The following is an 18,239-nucleotide window of genomic DNA, read 5'->3' as shown; positions in this document are numbered from 1 at the left end:
AAACTAGTCTGTTACCGTTACTCTCTATGATACTGTTGTGGTCAACGAGCCGTGACACTGTATGCAGAGCGCTACAACCTTCTGCTACTGTCTTTTATGGTGCATGCACAATATTCCTGACAGGCTGCAGCTGGGAATGGAAATGCGGCATGTGCTGGCAAAGCACATTCATAAAAGGGGAAGCCAGCCATTGGCACAATCTACTGTATAGTTGCATCTAGACAAGAGCCATGTTATGGACACATCCAAGGGCAGCCGAGACACAATAGGCCTAGGAATAGGGGGATGGTATGTTCATAACTCTGAAATCGTGCATTTCTAAAAATGATTTTCAATTGCCAAAATAAATTAAATTTACATTGCAAATACATTTAACTTGGATTACATTTGTGGGCAAACCCCTTTAACTCAGGAGCAAAGTTCTTCAATTGCTTCCCAAGCAGTTGAAATCATAACAGAAAAGTAGTCGTCAGGTAATTTTCTGTGGGGAGAACTATCCAGTACATAGCTTTATGAGACAGTAAAACACTAATGTGATGTGGCTTCAGATCTCTAAGTCTTTGCTGCAGCACATTAATTGACTTGCATGTTGTAAGTTCGGCTACGTATTTAACATTGTGGTCAGTCAGGCAAACGTCCACATAAAGCACAACATGATAATGAACTGGTAAAAGACAATATGTGAAACTTTGTTTAATAGCAAAAATAAAAAAATTTTAAAGAGCAAGTTGAATGAAGTCTTTGCATGTCAAATCTCATCACCACAGACCAAGCGTCGGCATTCATCCTCCAGCACCCCTCGGTATGCCAGGAACCTGTGGTTGAGCCCAGAGCTGCAGTGAAGACGGTAGTAAGTTCCTAATGCACCACCAATGGAGCTGCATCCATAGTAGACAGTAGACACACGGGAGTGGAGCAGAGCCATGGAACACATGACACAAGGCTCCTGAGTAACATACACCTCATACCCTGTGCACAAATATGGGATTTCAGCATCTCCATCCTTGGCTTTTGAATGTTTTCTCTTTTCCCTTTCATCTCCTTTTGGTTCCATCCTTTTTCCAGTTTCTTCATTTATTCTTTCTCTATCCTTTTCTTCCACGCTGGAAAGCCCAACATATGCTCCTCCACCTTGTTGCTGAGCAATCAGGTCTATTGCTACCATGCACGCATGAAGAAGTGGACATGCCTTGGCTATTGTGTGATCAGTTCCAATGGCCAGAACCTTCCCGCTTTCAGGGTCTACCACAACTGCCCCAACACCCTTCCCTCCCTTAGACTGATTCTGCTGCGCTGCTTCTAGGGCTCTATGCATGTTTCTTCCAATTCGTAACTTTTCTTGCTCAGACACGCCTTCCTTGCTATTGCCCTCATCCTTATCTGGGGTCTTGAGCTTGGCATGGTAGGTGCAGGGCCAAATGCTTCCCCAAACTTGCTGCTCCTTTTGGTTCCTTGCTGCCCGAGATGGAACGGACACAATGAATGGTTTTCCTAAGCCGTTTAGGTTAATGTAGCCGCCTTGCAAAATGTCAGTAACCTGTAAATTAATTTCCGATTTGGAACCAACACTATTTTCAGGGCAACCATTATTCTGTTTGGAAGGGTCCACGATGTTCTTCAGCAGGGTTACTCGGTCTTCAGGCATGATAGGACGAAGCAAGATCTCCAGGTTATATTGACAGGCGCGCACCCTCTTCAGATGCCGCTGTGTATGGGATAGCGGGTATTGCAGGTACAGAGCCTGAGACAATCTAGAGATTTGTTTTTTGTCAGTGATTGGAGCAGCAAAGAATGTAGAGAGAGGTGGAATTACGTGTCCCGAGTCATAGCCCTTCAGCTCTTGTTCCTCTTTCAGGGACAAGACAGGAATGAGCGACCAGGAGGAGAACTTGCGGTCATCTGCAGGCGGAGCCATTGTAACAGCTGGTACGAGGGAGAAAAAAGAGAAGCGTAAAAACCATACTCATTACTCACTTCTACCACACATAAGGTGGAATGTCTGACTACTTCTGCACCACCAACTGCAGATATAATAAAATTCTGCTAATTCACGACAATAAATCATATTTACCTTTACCAGCTCTGAACAAGGAACAGTAAGGGCTCATTCACATGGCCGTAGTGAGCCGGCTATTGCTGCGTATGGCGGAAATTGTGCACTGCCCATGACAGCGTATCTCACACATGTATCTCACGCACGCTGTCATGCACCGTGTGACTAGTTTCATTATGCGGCCCATAGAGAACAATGGGCTAATGCACAGTAAAAGAATAAGGACATGCTCACACCGCTAGTGTGAGTGGGGCATGAAAATCAATGTATTTGCATCGCTGTAATGTAACACATATTACACGCAATTCAGATACGCTCGTGTGAATGAGCCCTAAGCCTCAGGCATTCAGCAGAGCAGGGTGCACAGAACTACCCGGGGCCACATACCTCTGTACAGCACTGAGATAGGTAGATTTATGAAACTATTGTCCAATCACAACACAGCTTCATTCCTCATTATGATCTTATAAACTAACGCCTGCTCCGTGATTGGCTGCTATGGGCAATAAGGATGCTTTTCATGAATCTGCCTCATGGTCTCCCCTACAAACAATAGCTCTAGTATTATAATGTATTGCTTGACCCCCATAGACTATAATTGGTAAAACGTAGTGCCGACGTTGACTACATCGGACCTCCCTTACATGTATGCTTTTTTTGAGATAGATAAAAGTGTAGCATATCAGGCTTATCTGTCCCATAAAGATATGTCCGCTCAATGTATACTTATTCTTTACATTATAGTCACTAGGAAACATATGGAGATGTAAAACTGTGGGTTTTCATACATTTAACATATATATGTTTTTGTTCTTAAATGCCTAATCAAAAAGTGTTCAACTACAAATCTTTATTTAAAAGGTAAGTCATTGATCGTATGACGTTTATGTTTTTAATGTAGAAACGGACACAAATGTATGGAGACGTATGACCCCTAATGCGGCATTCACTGGATAAGGGGGCCCCCCTTGGCCTGCACGGGTGTAGTGAGTTCTTCCACCACCACACGCCAACACGGGGCACTTTAGAAATGTATGTACAAAGTGTCTAAGCTCTTTAATCCAAAAGAAAAATGTGGGAGGCAAGCGAAGGTACAGGAACAACCCACAGATGAGCGCCACACTAGGAGGTTGGACTGAGATGGAATATTGTCTGTCATAAATAGAACCCTTCGGCACAAAGTAACTCATTTGATTAAAGGGGTTTTCCAGGACTAAATTATTGAAGACTTATCCTTAGGACAGGGTTACCACACTTGGGGGGTCAGCTGACTGCAGAGGATGCAGCCTCTTCACCGGTATGCGATGTCATGTTCAGCGGTCACATGGCCTGAGAGCGAATCAGCTACAGTCAAGTGAACAGGGTTGGAGCGAACTGACAGTGCTGAAGTCGCTTCAATCAGCTGGGATCCCAAGTAACAGATTTCCACCGATCAACTACTAATGAGCTATCCTGAGGAAAGGTCATTCATGGTTTACACCTGGAAAACCCCTTTAAGGTAGTGATGACCTTTCATATTTATTTTAGTACATAATTGTACACTCCATAACATAACTATCCTGGAGTATCATTTCTTAGAACTGTATTGTGCCGAGAATGGTCAAACGGGGTCAAAAGTGACTCTGGAAACTACAGGCCGGTAAGTCTGACTTCTATTGTGGGTAAAATGTTTGAAGGGTTTTTAAGAGATGCCATCTTGGAGGACCTCAAGGACAATAGCTGTATAACTCCGTATTAGCATGGGTTTATGATGGGTCGCTGCTGTCACACCAACCTGATCGGTTTCTACGAGGAGATAACTTCTAGACTGGACTGGGAGTCACCGGATCTTGTGTATCTGGACTTTTGTGTTTGATACTGTGCCACATAAAAGGTTGGTATATAAAATGAGAATGCTTGGTCTGGGCAAGAATGTGGGTAACGGGGTAAGTAACTGGTCAGTGATAGGAAGCAGAGAGGGGTTATAAATGGTACATACTCTGATTCGGTCACTGTTACTAGTGGAGTACCACAGAGGGCAGTTTTGGAGGGGTCACTGTTACTAGTGGGGTACCACAGGAGTCACAGTTACTAGTGGCGTACCACAGGGGGGCAATATTGGAGGAGTCACCGGTACTAGTGGGGTACCACAGGGGGCAGTATTGGAGAAGTCACCGGTACTAGTGGGGTATCACAGGGGGCAGTATTGGAGGAGTCACCGGTACTAGTGGGGTATCACAGGGGGCAGTATTGGAGGAGTCACCGGTACTAGCGGGGTACCACAGGAGGCAGTATTGGAGGAGTCACTGGTACTAGCGGGGTACCACAGGAGGCAGTATTGGAGGAGTCACTGGTACTAGCGGGGTACCACAGGGGGCAGTATTGGGGGAGTCACAGGTACTAGTGGGGTACCACAAGGGGAAGTATTGGAGGAGTCACCGGTACTAGTGGGTTACCACAGGGGGCAGTATTGGGCTCTATTCTTTTTAATATATTTATTAATGACTTGGTAGAAGGATTGTGGAGTAAAATATCAATACTTGCAGATGATACAAAACTATGTAAAATAATTACATGAGAGAGGATGCAAGGTGGTTGTAAGAGGATCTAGATAAGTTGGAGAAGAAAAGTGGCAAATGAGGTTTTACACTGATAAATGTGAGGTTCTGCACACAGGCAGGAAATCCATGTCACCATTACACACTAAATGGGAAACCACTGGGGAGCACTGACATGGAGAAGGACTTGGGGTTTTTTATAACTGTAAGCTTAACTGGAGCCACCAGTGTCAGGCAGCTGCTGCCAAGGCAGATAGGATCATGGGGGGCATCAGAAGATGGTCTAGGGGCGCATGATGAGAACATTGTTCTTCCTCTTACAAGTCACTGGGCAGACCACACATGGAATATTGTGGACAGTTTTGGGCACCGCTACTCAAGAAGGACATATCAGAGCTTGAGCGGGTACAAAGGGTGCAACTTAAGTAATAGATGTAATGGGCAAACTACAATACCCAGAGAGGGTATCAAAACTGGAATTATTTAGTTTAGTTCAGTAAAAATACGGCTGAAGGGAGACAAAATAAAAATGTATAATATATCATGGGTCAGAACAGAGATCTCTTCTATCATCTGTTTATACAGAGTACTGTAACAAGGGGGCGCTCTAATAACTATGTATAATATATCATGGGTCAGAACAGAGATCTCTTCTATGATCTGTTTATACGCAGTACTGTAACAAGGGGGAGCTCTAATAACTATGTATAGATATATCAAGGGTCAGCACAGAGATCTCTCCCATCATCTATTATACCAAGGAGTTTAACAAGGAGGCGCTCTAATAACTATATATAATATACCAGAGGTCAGTACAGAGATCTCTCCCATCATCTATTATACCCAGGACTATAACAAGGGGGCGCTCTAATAACTATGCATAGATATATCAGGGGTCAGTACAGAGATCTCTCCATCATTTATTATACATGGAGCTGTAACAAGGGGGTGTTCTAATAACTATGTATAATATATCAGGGATCAGTACAGAGATCTCTCCCATCATCTATTATACCCAGGACTGTAACAAGGGGCGCTCTAATAACTATGTATAGATAAATCATGGGTCAGTACAGAGAGCTCTCCCATCATCAGTTTATACAGAGTACTGTAACAAGGGGCGCTCTAATACAATGTATAGATATATCAGGGGTCAGAACAGAGATCTCTTCTATGATCTGTTTATACTCAGGACTGTAACAAGAGGGCACTCTAATAACTATGTATATATATATCAGGGGTCAGTACAAAGATCTCTACCATCATCTATTTATACCTAGGAGTGTAACAAGGAGGCACTCTAATAACTATGTATAGATATATCAGTACAGACATCTTTCGCATCATCTGCTTATACCCAGGACTGTAACAAGAGGGCGCTCTAATAACTACGTATAGATATATCAGGGGTCAATATAGAGATCTCTCCCATCATCTGTTTATACTCAGGACTGTAACAAGGGGGCGCTCTAATAACTATGTAAATCAGGGTCAGTACAAAGATCTCTCCCATCATCTGTTTATATCCAGGACTGTAACAAGGGGGCGCTCTAATAACTACGTATAGCTATATCAGGGGTCAGTGCAGAGATCTCTCCCATCATCTGTTTATACACAAGACTGTAACAAGGGGGCGCTCTAATAACTATGTATAGATATATCAGGAATCAGTACAGACATCTCTCCCATCATCTATTATACCCAGGACTGTAACAAGGGGGCGCTCTTCTAACTATGTATAGATATATCAGGGGTCAGTACAGAGATCTCTACCGTCATCTATTTATACCAAGGAGTGTAACAAGGAGGCGCTCTAATAACTATGTATTATATACCAGAGGTCAGTACAAAGATCTCTCCCATCATCTATTATACCCAGGACTATAACAAGGGGGCGCTCTAATAACTATGTATAGATATATCAGGGGCCACTACAGAGATCTCTCCCATCATCTATTATACCTGGAGCTGTAACAAGGGGGTGTTCTAATAACTATGTATAATATATCAGGGATCAGTACAGAGATCTCCCCATCATCTGTTTATACTCAGGACTGTAACAGGGGGGCGCTCTAATAACTATTTAAATCAGGGTCAGTACAAAGATCTCTCCCATCATCTTTCTATATACAGGACTGTAACAAGGGGTCGCTCTAATAACTATGTATAATATATCAGGGATCAGTACAGAGATCTCCCCATCATCTGTTTATACTCAGAACTGTAACAAGGGGGGCTCTAATAACTATATATAAATAAATCATGGGTCAGTACAGAGATCTCTCCCATCATCTATTATACCTGGAGCTGTAACAAGGGGGTGTTCTAATAACTATGTATAATATATCAGGGATCAGTACAGAGATCTCCCCATCATTTGTTTATACCCAGGACTGTAACAAGGGGGCGCTCTAATAACTACGTATAGATACATCAGGGTTCAGTACAGTGATCTCTCCCATCATCTATCATACCCAGGTCTGTAACAAGGGGCGCTCTAATAACTATGTATAATATATCAGGGATCAGTACAGAGATCTCCCCATCATCTGTTTATATTCAGGACTGTAACAAGGGGGCGCACTAATAACTATGTATAGATAAATCATGGGTCAGTACAGAGAGCTCTCCCATCATCTGTTTATACAGAGTACTGTAACAAGGGGGCGCTCTAATACAATGTATAGATATATCAGGGGTCAAAATAGAGATCTCTCCCATCATCAGTTTATACTCAGGACTGTAACAAGGGGGCACGCTAATAACTATGTAAATCAGGGTCAGTACAAAGATCTCTCCCATCATCTGTTTATATACAGGACTGTAACAAGGGCGCGCTCTAATAACTATGTATAATATATCAGGGATCAGTACAGAGATCTCCCCATCATCTGTTTATACTCAGAACTGTAACAAGGGGGCGCTCTAATAACTACGTATAGCTCTATCAGGGGTCAGTGCAGAGATCTCTCCCATCATCTGTTTATACCCAAGACTGTAACAAGGGGGCGCTCTAATAACTATGTATAGATATATCAGGGGTCAGTACAGAGAGCTCTCCCATCATCTATTATACCTGGAGCTGTAACAAGGGGGTGCTCTACTAACTATGTATAGATATATCAGGGGTCAGTACAGAGATCAATTCCATCATCTGTTTATACCTAGGACTGTAACAAGGGGGCGCTCTAATAACTATGTATAATATACCAGGGGTCAGTACAGAGATCTCTCCTATCATCTATTATACCCAGGACTATAACAAGAGGGTGCTCTAATAACTATGTATAGATATATCAGGGGTCAGTACAGAGATCTCTCCCATCATCTATTTATACCTAGGAGTGTAACAAGGAGGCACTCTAATAACTATGTATATCAGGGTCAATACAGAGATCTCTCCCATCATCTATTATGCCCAGGACTGTAACAAGAGGGCGCTCTAATAACTATGTAAATCAGGGTCAGTACAAAGATCTCTCCCATCATCTGTTTATATCTAGGACTGTAACAAGGAGGCGCACTAATAACTATGTATAATATATCAGGGATCAGTAAAGAGATCTCCCCATCATCTGTTTATACTCAGGACTGTAACAAGGGGGCGCTCTAATAACTATGTAAATCAGGGTCAGTACAAAGATCTCTCCCATCATCTGTTTATATCTAGGACTGTAACAAGGGGGCGCACTAATAACTATGTATAATATATCAGGGATCAGTAAAGAGATCTCCCCATCATCTGTTTATACTCAGAACTGTAACAAGGGGGCGCTCTAATAACTACGTATAGATATATCAGGGGTCAGTACAGAGATCTTTCCCATCATCTATTATACCTGGAGCTGGAACAAGGGGGTGTTCCAATAACTATGTATAATAAATCAGGGATCAGTACAGAGATCTCCCCATCACTTGTTTATACCCAGGACTATAACAAGGGGGCGCTCTAATAACTACGTATAGATATATCAGGGTTCAGTACAGTGATCTCTCCCATCATCTATCATACCCACGTCTGTAACAAGGGGCGCTCTAATAACTATGTATAATATATCAGGGATCAGTACAGAGATCTCTCCATCATCTGTTTATATTCAGGACTGTAACAAGGGGGCGCACTAATAACTATGTATAGATAAATCATGGGTCAGTACAAAGAGCTCTCCCATCATCTGTTTATACGGAGTACTGTAACAAGGGGGCGCTCTAATACAATGTATAGATATATCAGGGGCCAAAATAGAGATCTCTCCCATCATCAGTTTATACTCAGGACTGTAACAAGGGGGCACTCTAATAACTATGTAAATCATTGTCAGTACAAACATCTCTCCCATCATCTGTTTATATCCAGGACTGTAACAAGGGGGCGCTCTAATAACTATGTATAATATATCAGGGATCAGTACAGAGATCTCCCCACCATCTGTTTATACTCAGAACTGTAACAAGGGGGCGCTCTAATAACTACGTATAGCTCTATCAGGGGTCAGTGCAGAGATCTCTCCCATCATCTGTTTATACCCAAGACTGTAACAAGGGGGCGCTCTAATAACTATGTATAGATATATCAGGGGTCAGTACAGAGAGCTCTCCCATCATCTATTATACCTGGAGCTGTAACAAGGGGGCGCTCTACTAACTATGTATAGATATATCAGGGGTCAGTACAGAGATCAATTCCATCATCTGTTTATACCTAGGACTGTAACAAGGGGGCGCTCTAATAACTATGTATAATATACCAGGGGTCAGTACAGAGATCTCTCCTATCATCTATTATACCCAGGACTATAACAAGAGGGTGCTCTAATAACTATGTATAGATATATCAGGGGTCAGTACAGAGATCTCTCCCATCATCTATTTATACCTAGGAGTGTAACAAGGAGGCACTCTAATAACTATGTATATCAGGGTCAGTACAGAGATCTCTCCTATCATCTATTATACCCAGGACTATAACAAGAGGGTGCTCTAATAACTATGTATAGATATATCAGGGGTCAGTACAGAGATCTCTCCCATCATCTATTTATACCTAGGAGTGTAACAAGGAGGCACTCTAATAACTATGTATATCAGGGTCAATACAGAGATCTCTCCCATCATCTATTATGCCCAGGACTGTAACAAGAGGGCGCTCTAATAACTATGTAAATCAGGGTCAGTACAAAGATCTCTCCCATCATCTGTTTATATCTAGGACTGTAACAAGGAGGCGCACTAATAACTATGTATAATATATCAGGGATCAGTAAAGAGATCTCCCCATCATCTGTTTATACTCAGGACTGTAACAAGGGGGCGCTCTAATAACTATGTAAATCAGGGTCAGTACAAAGATCTCTCCCATCATCTGTTTATATCTAGGACTGTAACAAGGGGGCGCACTAATAACTATGTATAATATATCAGGGATCAGTAAAGAGATCTCCCCATCATCTGTTTATACTCAGAACTGTAACAAGGGGGCGCTCTAATAACTACGTATAGATATATCAGGGGTCAGTACAGAGATCTTTCCCATCATCTATTATACCTGGAGCTGGAACAAGGGGGTGTTCCAATAACTATGTATAATATAGCAGGGATCAGTACAGAGATCTCCCCATCACTTGTTTATACCCAGGACTATAACAAGGGGGCGCTCTAATAACTACGTATAGATATATCAGGGTTCAGTACAGTGATCTCTCCCATCATCTATCATACCCACGTCTGTAACAAGGGGCGCTCTAATAACTATGTATAATATATCAGGGATCAGTACAGAGATCTCTCCATCATCTGTTTATATTCAGGACTGTAACAAGGGGGCGCACTAATTACTATGTATAGATAAATCATGGGTCAGTACAAAGAGCTCTCCCATCATCTGTTTATACGGAGTATTGTAACAAGGGGGCGCTCTAATACAATGTATAGATATATCAGGGGCCAAAATAGAGATCTCTCCCATCATCAGTTTATACTCAGGACTGTAACAAGGGGGCACTCTAATAACTATGTAAATCATTGTCAGTACAAACATCTCTCCCATCATCTGTTTATATCCAGGACTGTAACAAGGGGGCGCTCTAATAACTATGTATAATATATCAGGGATCAGTACAGAGATCTCCCCACCATCTGTTTATACTCAGAACTGTAACAAGCGGGCGCTCTAATAACTACGTATAACTATATCAGAGGTCAGTGCAGAGATCTCTCCCATCATCTGTTTATACCCAGGACTATAACAAGGGGCGTACTAATAACTATGTGTAGATATATCAGGGATCAGTACAGAGATCTCTCCAATCATCTATTATACCCAGGACTGTAACAAGGGGCGTACTAATAACTATGTATAGATATGTCATTGGTCAATACAGAGATCTCTCCCATCATCTGTTTATACTCAGAACTGTAACAAGGGGCGCTCTAATAACTATGTATATCAGGGATCAGTACAGAGATCCCTATCATCATCTACTATACCCAGGACTGTAACAAGGGGGCGCTCTAATAACTCTGTATAGATATATCAGGGTTTAGTGCAGAGATCTCTCCCATTATCTGTTTATACCCAAGACTGTAACAAGGGGGTGCTCTAATAACTATGTATAGATATATCAAGGGTCAGTGCAGAAATCTCTCCTATCATCTATTATACCCAGAACTGTAACAAGGGGCGCTCTAATAACTATGTATATCAGGGATCAGTACAGAGATCCCTATCATCATCTACTATACCCAGGACTGTAACAAGGGGGCGCTCTAATAACTCTGTATAGATATATCAGGGTTTAGTGCAGAGATCTCTCCCATTATCTGTTTATACCCAAGACTGTAACAAGGGGGTGCTCTAATAACTATGTATAGATATATCAGTGGTCAGTACAGAGATCTTTCTCATCATCTATTATACCTGGAGCTGTAACAAGGGGGCGCACTAATAACTATGTATAGATATATCAGGGGTCAATACAGAGCTCTCTCTCATCATCTGTTTATACTCAGGACTGTAACAAGGAGGCGCTCTAATGACTACGTATAGCTATATCAGGGGTCAGTGCAGAGATCTCTCCCATCATGTTTATACCCAGGACTGTAACAAGGGGGCGCTCTAATAACTATGTATAAATATATCAGGGGTCAGTACAGAGATCTCCCCATCATCTGTTTATATTCAGGACTGTAACAAGGGGGCGCTCTAATAACTATGTATAGATATATCAGGGGTCAGTACAGAGATCTCTCCCATCATCTATTATACCCAGGACTGTAACAAGGGGATGTGCTAATAACTATGTATATTACACCAGGGGTCAGTACAGAGATCTCTCCCATCATCTATTATACCCAGGACTGTAACAAGGGGGCGCTCTAATAACTATGTATAGATATATCAGGGGTCAGTACAGAGATCTCTCCCATCATCTATTATATCCAGGACTGTAACAAGGGGGCGCTCTAATAACTATGTATAGATATATCAGGGGTCAGTACAGAGATCTCTCCCATCATCTATTATGCCCAGGACTGTAACAAGAGGGCGCTCTAATAACTATGTAAATCAGGGTCAGTACAAAGATCTCTCCCATCATCTGTTTATATCTAGGACTGTAACAAGGAGGCGCACTAATAACTATGTATAATATATCAGGGATCAGTAAAGAGATCTCCCCATCATCTGTTTATACTCAGGACTGTAACAAGGGGGCGCTCTAATAACTATGTAAATCAGGGTCAGTACAAAGATCTCTCCCATCATCTGTTTATATCTAGGACTGTAACAAGGGGGCGCACTAATAACTATGTATAATATATCAGGGATCAGTAAAGAGATCTCCCCATCATCTGTTTATACTCAGAACTGTAACAAGGGGGCGCTCTAATAACTACGTATAGATATATCAGGGGTCAGTACAGAGATCTTTCCCATCATCTATTATACCTGGAGCTGGAACAAGGGGGTGTTCCAATAACTATGTATAATATAGCAGGGATCAGTACAGAGATCTCCCCATCACTTGTTTATACCCAGGACTATAACAAGGGGGCGCTCTAATAACTACGTATAGATATATCAGGGTTCAGTACAGTGATCTCTCCCATCATCTATCATACCCACGTCTGTAACAAGGGGCGCTCTAATAACTATGTATAATATATCAGGGATCAGTACAGAGATCTCTCCATCATCTGTTTATATTCAGGACTGTAACAAGGGGGCGCACTAATTACTATGTATAGATAAATCATGGGTCAGTACAAAGAGCTCTCCCATCATCTGTTTATACGGAGTATTGTAACAAGGGGGCGCTCTAATACAATGTATAGATATATCAGGGGCCAAAATAGAGATCTCTCCCATCATCAGTTTATACTCAGGACTGTAACAAGGGGGCACTCTAATAACTATGTAAATCATTGTCAGTACAAACATCTCTCCCATCATCTGTTTATATCCAGGACTGTAACAAGGGGGCGCTCTAATAACTATGTATAATATATCAGGGATCAGTACAGAGATCTCCCCACCATCTGTTTATACTCAGAACTGTAACAAGCGGGCGCTCTAATAACTACGTATAACTATATCAGAGGTCAGTGCAGAGATCTCTCCCATCATCTGTTTATACCCAGGACTATAACAAGGGGCGTACTAATAACTATGTGTAGATATATCAGGGATCAGTACAGAGATCTCTCCAATCATCTATTATACCCAGGACTGTAACAAGGGGCGTACTAATAACTATGTATAGATATGTCATTGGTCAATACAGAGATCTCTCCCATCATCTGTTTATACTCAGAACTGTAACAAGGGGCGCTCTAATAACTATGTATATCAGGGATCAGTACAGAGATCCCTATCATCATCTACTATACCCAGGACTGTAACAAGGGGGCGCTCTAATAACTCTGTATAGATATATCAGGGTTTAGTGCAGAGATCTCTCCCATTATCTGTTTATACCCAAGACTGTAACAAGGGGGTGCTCTAATAACTATGTATAGATATATCAAGGGTCAGTGCAGAAATCTCTCCTATCATCTATTATACCCAGGACTGTAACAAGGGGCCACTCTAATAACTATGTATAGATATATCAGGGTTCAGTACAGAGATCTCTGCCATCATCTATTATACCCAGGACTGTAACAAGGGGGCGCTCTAATAACTATGTATAGATATATCAGTGGTCAGTACAGAGATCTTTCTCATCATCTATTATACCTGGAGCTGTAACAAGTGGGCGCACTAATAACTATGTATAGATATATCAGGGGTCAATACAGAGCTCTCTCTCATCATCTGTTTATACTCAGGACTGTAACAAGGAGGCGCTCTAATGACTACGTATAGCTATATCAGGGGTCAGTGCAGAGATCTCTCCCATCATGTTTATACCCAGGACTGTAACAAGGGGGCGCTCTAATAACTATGTATAAATATATCAGGGGTCAGTACAGAGATCTCCCCATCATCTGTTTATATTCAGGACTGTAACAAGGGGGCGCACTAATAACTATGTATAGATAAATCATGGGGCAGTACAGACAGCTCTCCCATCATCTGTTTATACGGAGTACTGTAACAAGGGGGCACGCTAATAACTATGTAAATCAGGGTCACTACAAAGATCTCTCCCATCATCTGTTTATATCCAGGACTGTAACAAGGGGGCGCTCTAATAACTATGTATAATATATCAGTGATCAGTACAGAGATCTCCCCATCATCTGTTTATACTCAGAACTGTAACAAGGGGGCGCTCTAATAACTATGTAATCAGGGTCAGTACAAAGATCTCTCCCATCATCTGTTTATATCCAGGACTGTAACAAGGGGGCGCTCTAATACTATGTATAATATATCAGGGATCAGTACAGAGATCTCCCCATCATCTGTTTATACTCAGAACTGTAACAAGGGGCGCTCTAATAACTATGTATAGATAAATCATGGGTCAGTACAGAGATCTCTCCCATCATCTATTATACCTGGAGCTGTAACAAGGGGGTGTTCTAATAACTATGTATAATATATCAGGGATCAGTACAGAGATCTCCCCATCATTTGTTTATACCCAGGACTGTAACAAGGGGGCGCTCTAATATCTACGTATAGATATATCAGGGTTCAGTACAGAGATCTCTCCCATCATCTATCATACCCAGGTCTGTAACAAGGGGGGCTCTAATAACTATGTATAGATATATCAGGGATCAGTACAGAGATCTCTCCCATCATCTGTTTATATTCAGGACTGTAACAAGGAGGCGCACTAATAACTATGTATAGATAAATCATGGGTCAGTACAGAGATCTCTCCTATTATCTGTTTATACAGAGTACTGTAACAAGGGGGCGCTCTAATACAATGTATAGATATATCAGGGGTCAAAATAGAGATCTCTCCCATCATCAGTTTATACTCAGGACTGTAACAAGGGGGCATGCTAATAACTATGTAAATCAGGGTCAGTATAGAGATCTCTCCCATCATCTGTTTATACCCAGGACTGTAACAAGGGGGCGCTCTAATAACTATGTATAGATATATCAGGGGTCAGTACAGAGATCTCTCCCATCATCTATTATACCCAGGACTGTAACAAGGGGCGCACTAATAACTATGTATAGATATATCAGGGGTCAATACAGAGATCTCTCCCATCATCTGTTTATACTCAGGACTGTAACAAGGGGGCGCGCTAATAACTATGTATAGATATATCAGGGGTCAGTAGAGAGATCTCTTCCATCATCTATTATACCTGGAGCTGTAACAAGGGGGTGCTCTAATAACTATGCATAGATATATCAGGGGTCAGTACAGAGATCTCTCCCATCATCTATTATACCCAGGATAATAACAAGGGGGCGCTCTAATAACTAGGTATAGATATATCAGGGGTCAGTACAGAGATCTCTCCCATCATCTATTATACCTGGAGCTGTAACAAGGGGGTGTTCTAATAACTATGTATAATATATCAGGGATCAGTACAGAGATCTCCCCATCATTTGTTTATACCCAGGACTGTAACAAGGGGGCGCTCTAATATCTACGTATAGATATATCAGGGTTCAGTACAGTGATCTCTCCCATCATCTATCATACCCAGGTTTGTAACAAGGGGCGCTCTAATAACTATGTATAGATATATCAGGGATCAGTACAGAGATCTCTCCCATCATCTGTTTATATTCAGGACTGTAACAAGGGGGCGCTCTAATACAATGTATAGATATATCAGGGGTCAAAATAGAGATCTCTCCCATCATCAGTTTATACTCAGGACTGTAACAAGGGGGCATGCTAATTACTATGTAAATCAGGGTCAGTACAAAGATCTCTCCCATCATCTGTTTATATCCAGGACTGTAACAAGGGGGCGCTCTAATAACTATGTATAATATATCAGGGATCAGTACAGAGATCTCCCCATCATCTGTTTATACTCAGAACTGTAACAAGGGGGCGCTCTAATATAATGTATAGATATATCAGGGGTCAAAATAGAGATCTCTCCCATGATCAGTTTATACTCAGGACTGTAACAAGGGGGCGCTCTAATAACTATGTATAATATATCAGGGATCAGTACAGAGATCTCCCCATCATCTGTTTATACTCAGAACTGTAACAAGGGGGCGCTCTAATAACTACGTATAGCTCTATCAGGGGTCAGTGCAGAGATCTCTCCCATCATCTGTTTATACCCAACACTGTAACAAGGGGGCGCTCTAATACAATGTATAGATATATCAGGGGTCAAAATAGAGATCTCTCCCATCATCAGTTTATACCCAACACTGTAACAAGGGGGCGCTCTAAAACAATGTATAGATATATCAGGGGTCAAAATAGAGATCTCTCCCATCATCAGTTTATACTCAGGACTGTAACAAGGGGGCACTCTAATATCTATGTATAGATATATCAGGGGTTAGTACAGAGATCTCTCCCATCATCTATTACACCCAGGACTGTAACAAGGGGGCACTCTAATAACTATGTATAGATATATCAAGGGGTCGGTACAGAGATCTGCCCCATCATCTATTATACCCAGGACTGTAACAAGGCAGCACGCTAATAACTATGTAAATCAGGGTCAGTACAAAGATCTCTCCCATCATCTGTTTATATCCAGGACTGTAACAAGGGGGCGCTCTAATAACTATGTATAATATATCAGGGATCAGTACAGAGATCTCTCCCATCATCTGTTTATACCGAACACTGTAACAAGGGGGGGCTCTAATAACTATGTATAGATATATCAAGGGTCAGTACAGAGATCAATCCCATCATCTGTTTATACCCAGGACTGTAACAAGGGGGCGCTCTAATAACTATGTATAATATACCAGGGGTCAGTACAGAGATCAATCCCATCATCTGTTTATACTCAGGACTGTAACAAGGGGGCGCTCTAATAACTATGTATAGATAAATCATGGGTCAGTACAGAGATCTCTCCCATCATCTATCATACCTGGAGCTGTAACAAGGGGGTGTTCCAATAACTAAGTATAATATATCAGGGATCAGTACAGAGATCTCTCCCATCGTCTATTATACCTGGAGCTGTAACAAGGGGGTGTTCCAATAACTATGTATAATATATCAGGGATCAGTACAGCTATCTCTCCCATCATCTATTATACCTGGAGCTGTAACAAGGGGGCGCTCTAATAACTATGTATAAATAAATCATGGGTCAGTACAGAGAGCTCTCCCATCATCTGTTTATACAGAGTACTGTAACAAGGGGGCGCTCTAATACAATGTATAGATATATCGGGGGTCAAAACAGAGATCTCTCTCATCATCAGTTTATACTCAGGACTGTAACAAGGGGGCACTCTAATAACTATGTATAGATATATCAGGGGTCAGTACAAAGATCTCTACCGTCATCTATTTATACCTAGGAGTGTAACAAGGAGGCGCTCTAATAACTATTTATAGATATATCAGTACAGACATCTTTCGCATCATCTGCTTATACCCAGGACTGTAACAAGGGGGCGCTCTAATAACTATGTAAATCAGGGTCAGTACAAAGATCTCTCCCATCATCTGTTTATATCCAGGACTGTAACAAGGGGGCGCTCTAATAACTATGTATAGATATATCAGGGATCAGTACAGAGATCTCCCCATCATCCGTTTATACGAAGAACTGTAACAAGGGGCGCTCTAATAACTATGTATAGATAAATCATGGGTCAGTACAGAGATCTCTCCCATCATCTATTATACCTGGAGCTGTAACAAGGGGGTGTTCTAATAACTATGTATAATATATCAGGGATCAGTACAGAGATCTCCCCAGCATTTGTTTATACCCAGGACTGTAACAAGGGGGCGCTCTAACAACTACGTATAGATATATCAGGGTTTAGTACAGAGATCTCTCCCAGCATCTATCATACCCAGGTCTGTAACAAGGGGCGCTCTAATAACTATGTATAATATATCAGGGATCAGTACAGAGATCTCCCCATCATCTGTTTATATTCAGGACTGTAACAAGGGGGCGCAATAATAACAATGTATAGATAAATCATGGGTCAGTACAGAGAGCTCTCCCATCATCTGTTTATACGGAGTACTGTAACAAGGGGGCGCTCT

General features: G+C 41.7%; 1 protein-coding gene across 2 annotated transcripts in view; it reads right to left on the bottom strand.

Annotated features, from left to right (window-relative positions):
• Nucleotides 1–668: 668 nt before the first annotated feature.
• The window catches only part of ADAT3 (adenosine deaminase tRNA specific 3), a 40,219-nt gene continuing 22,648 nt past the window's right edge, over nt 669–18,239 (bottom strand). For both annotated transcript variants that reach the window (XM_066586484.1, XM_066586485.1), the window contains one exon: nt 669–1,923. In XM_066586484.1, coding sequence (XP_066442581.1) covers nt 749–1,915 — 1,167 coding nt within the window. In that variant the 5' untranslated portion in view covers nt 1,916–1,923 and the 3' untranslated portion in view covers nt 669–748. The remainder of the gene's footprint in view (nt 1,924–18,239) is intronic.

Source organism: Eleutherodactylus coqui, chromosome 13 (assembly GCF_035609145.1).
Source record: "Eleutherodactylus coqui strain aEleCoq1 chromosome 13, aEleCoq1.hap1, whole genome shotgun sequence".
Taxonomy (NCBI): domain Eukaryota; kingdom Metazoa; phylum Chordata; class Amphibia; order Anura; family Eleutherodactylidae; genus Eleutherodactylus; species Eleutherodactylus coqui.
Note: the sequence above shows the minus strand (reverse complement) of the source record. Positions and strands in the feature narration are given on the sequence as shown.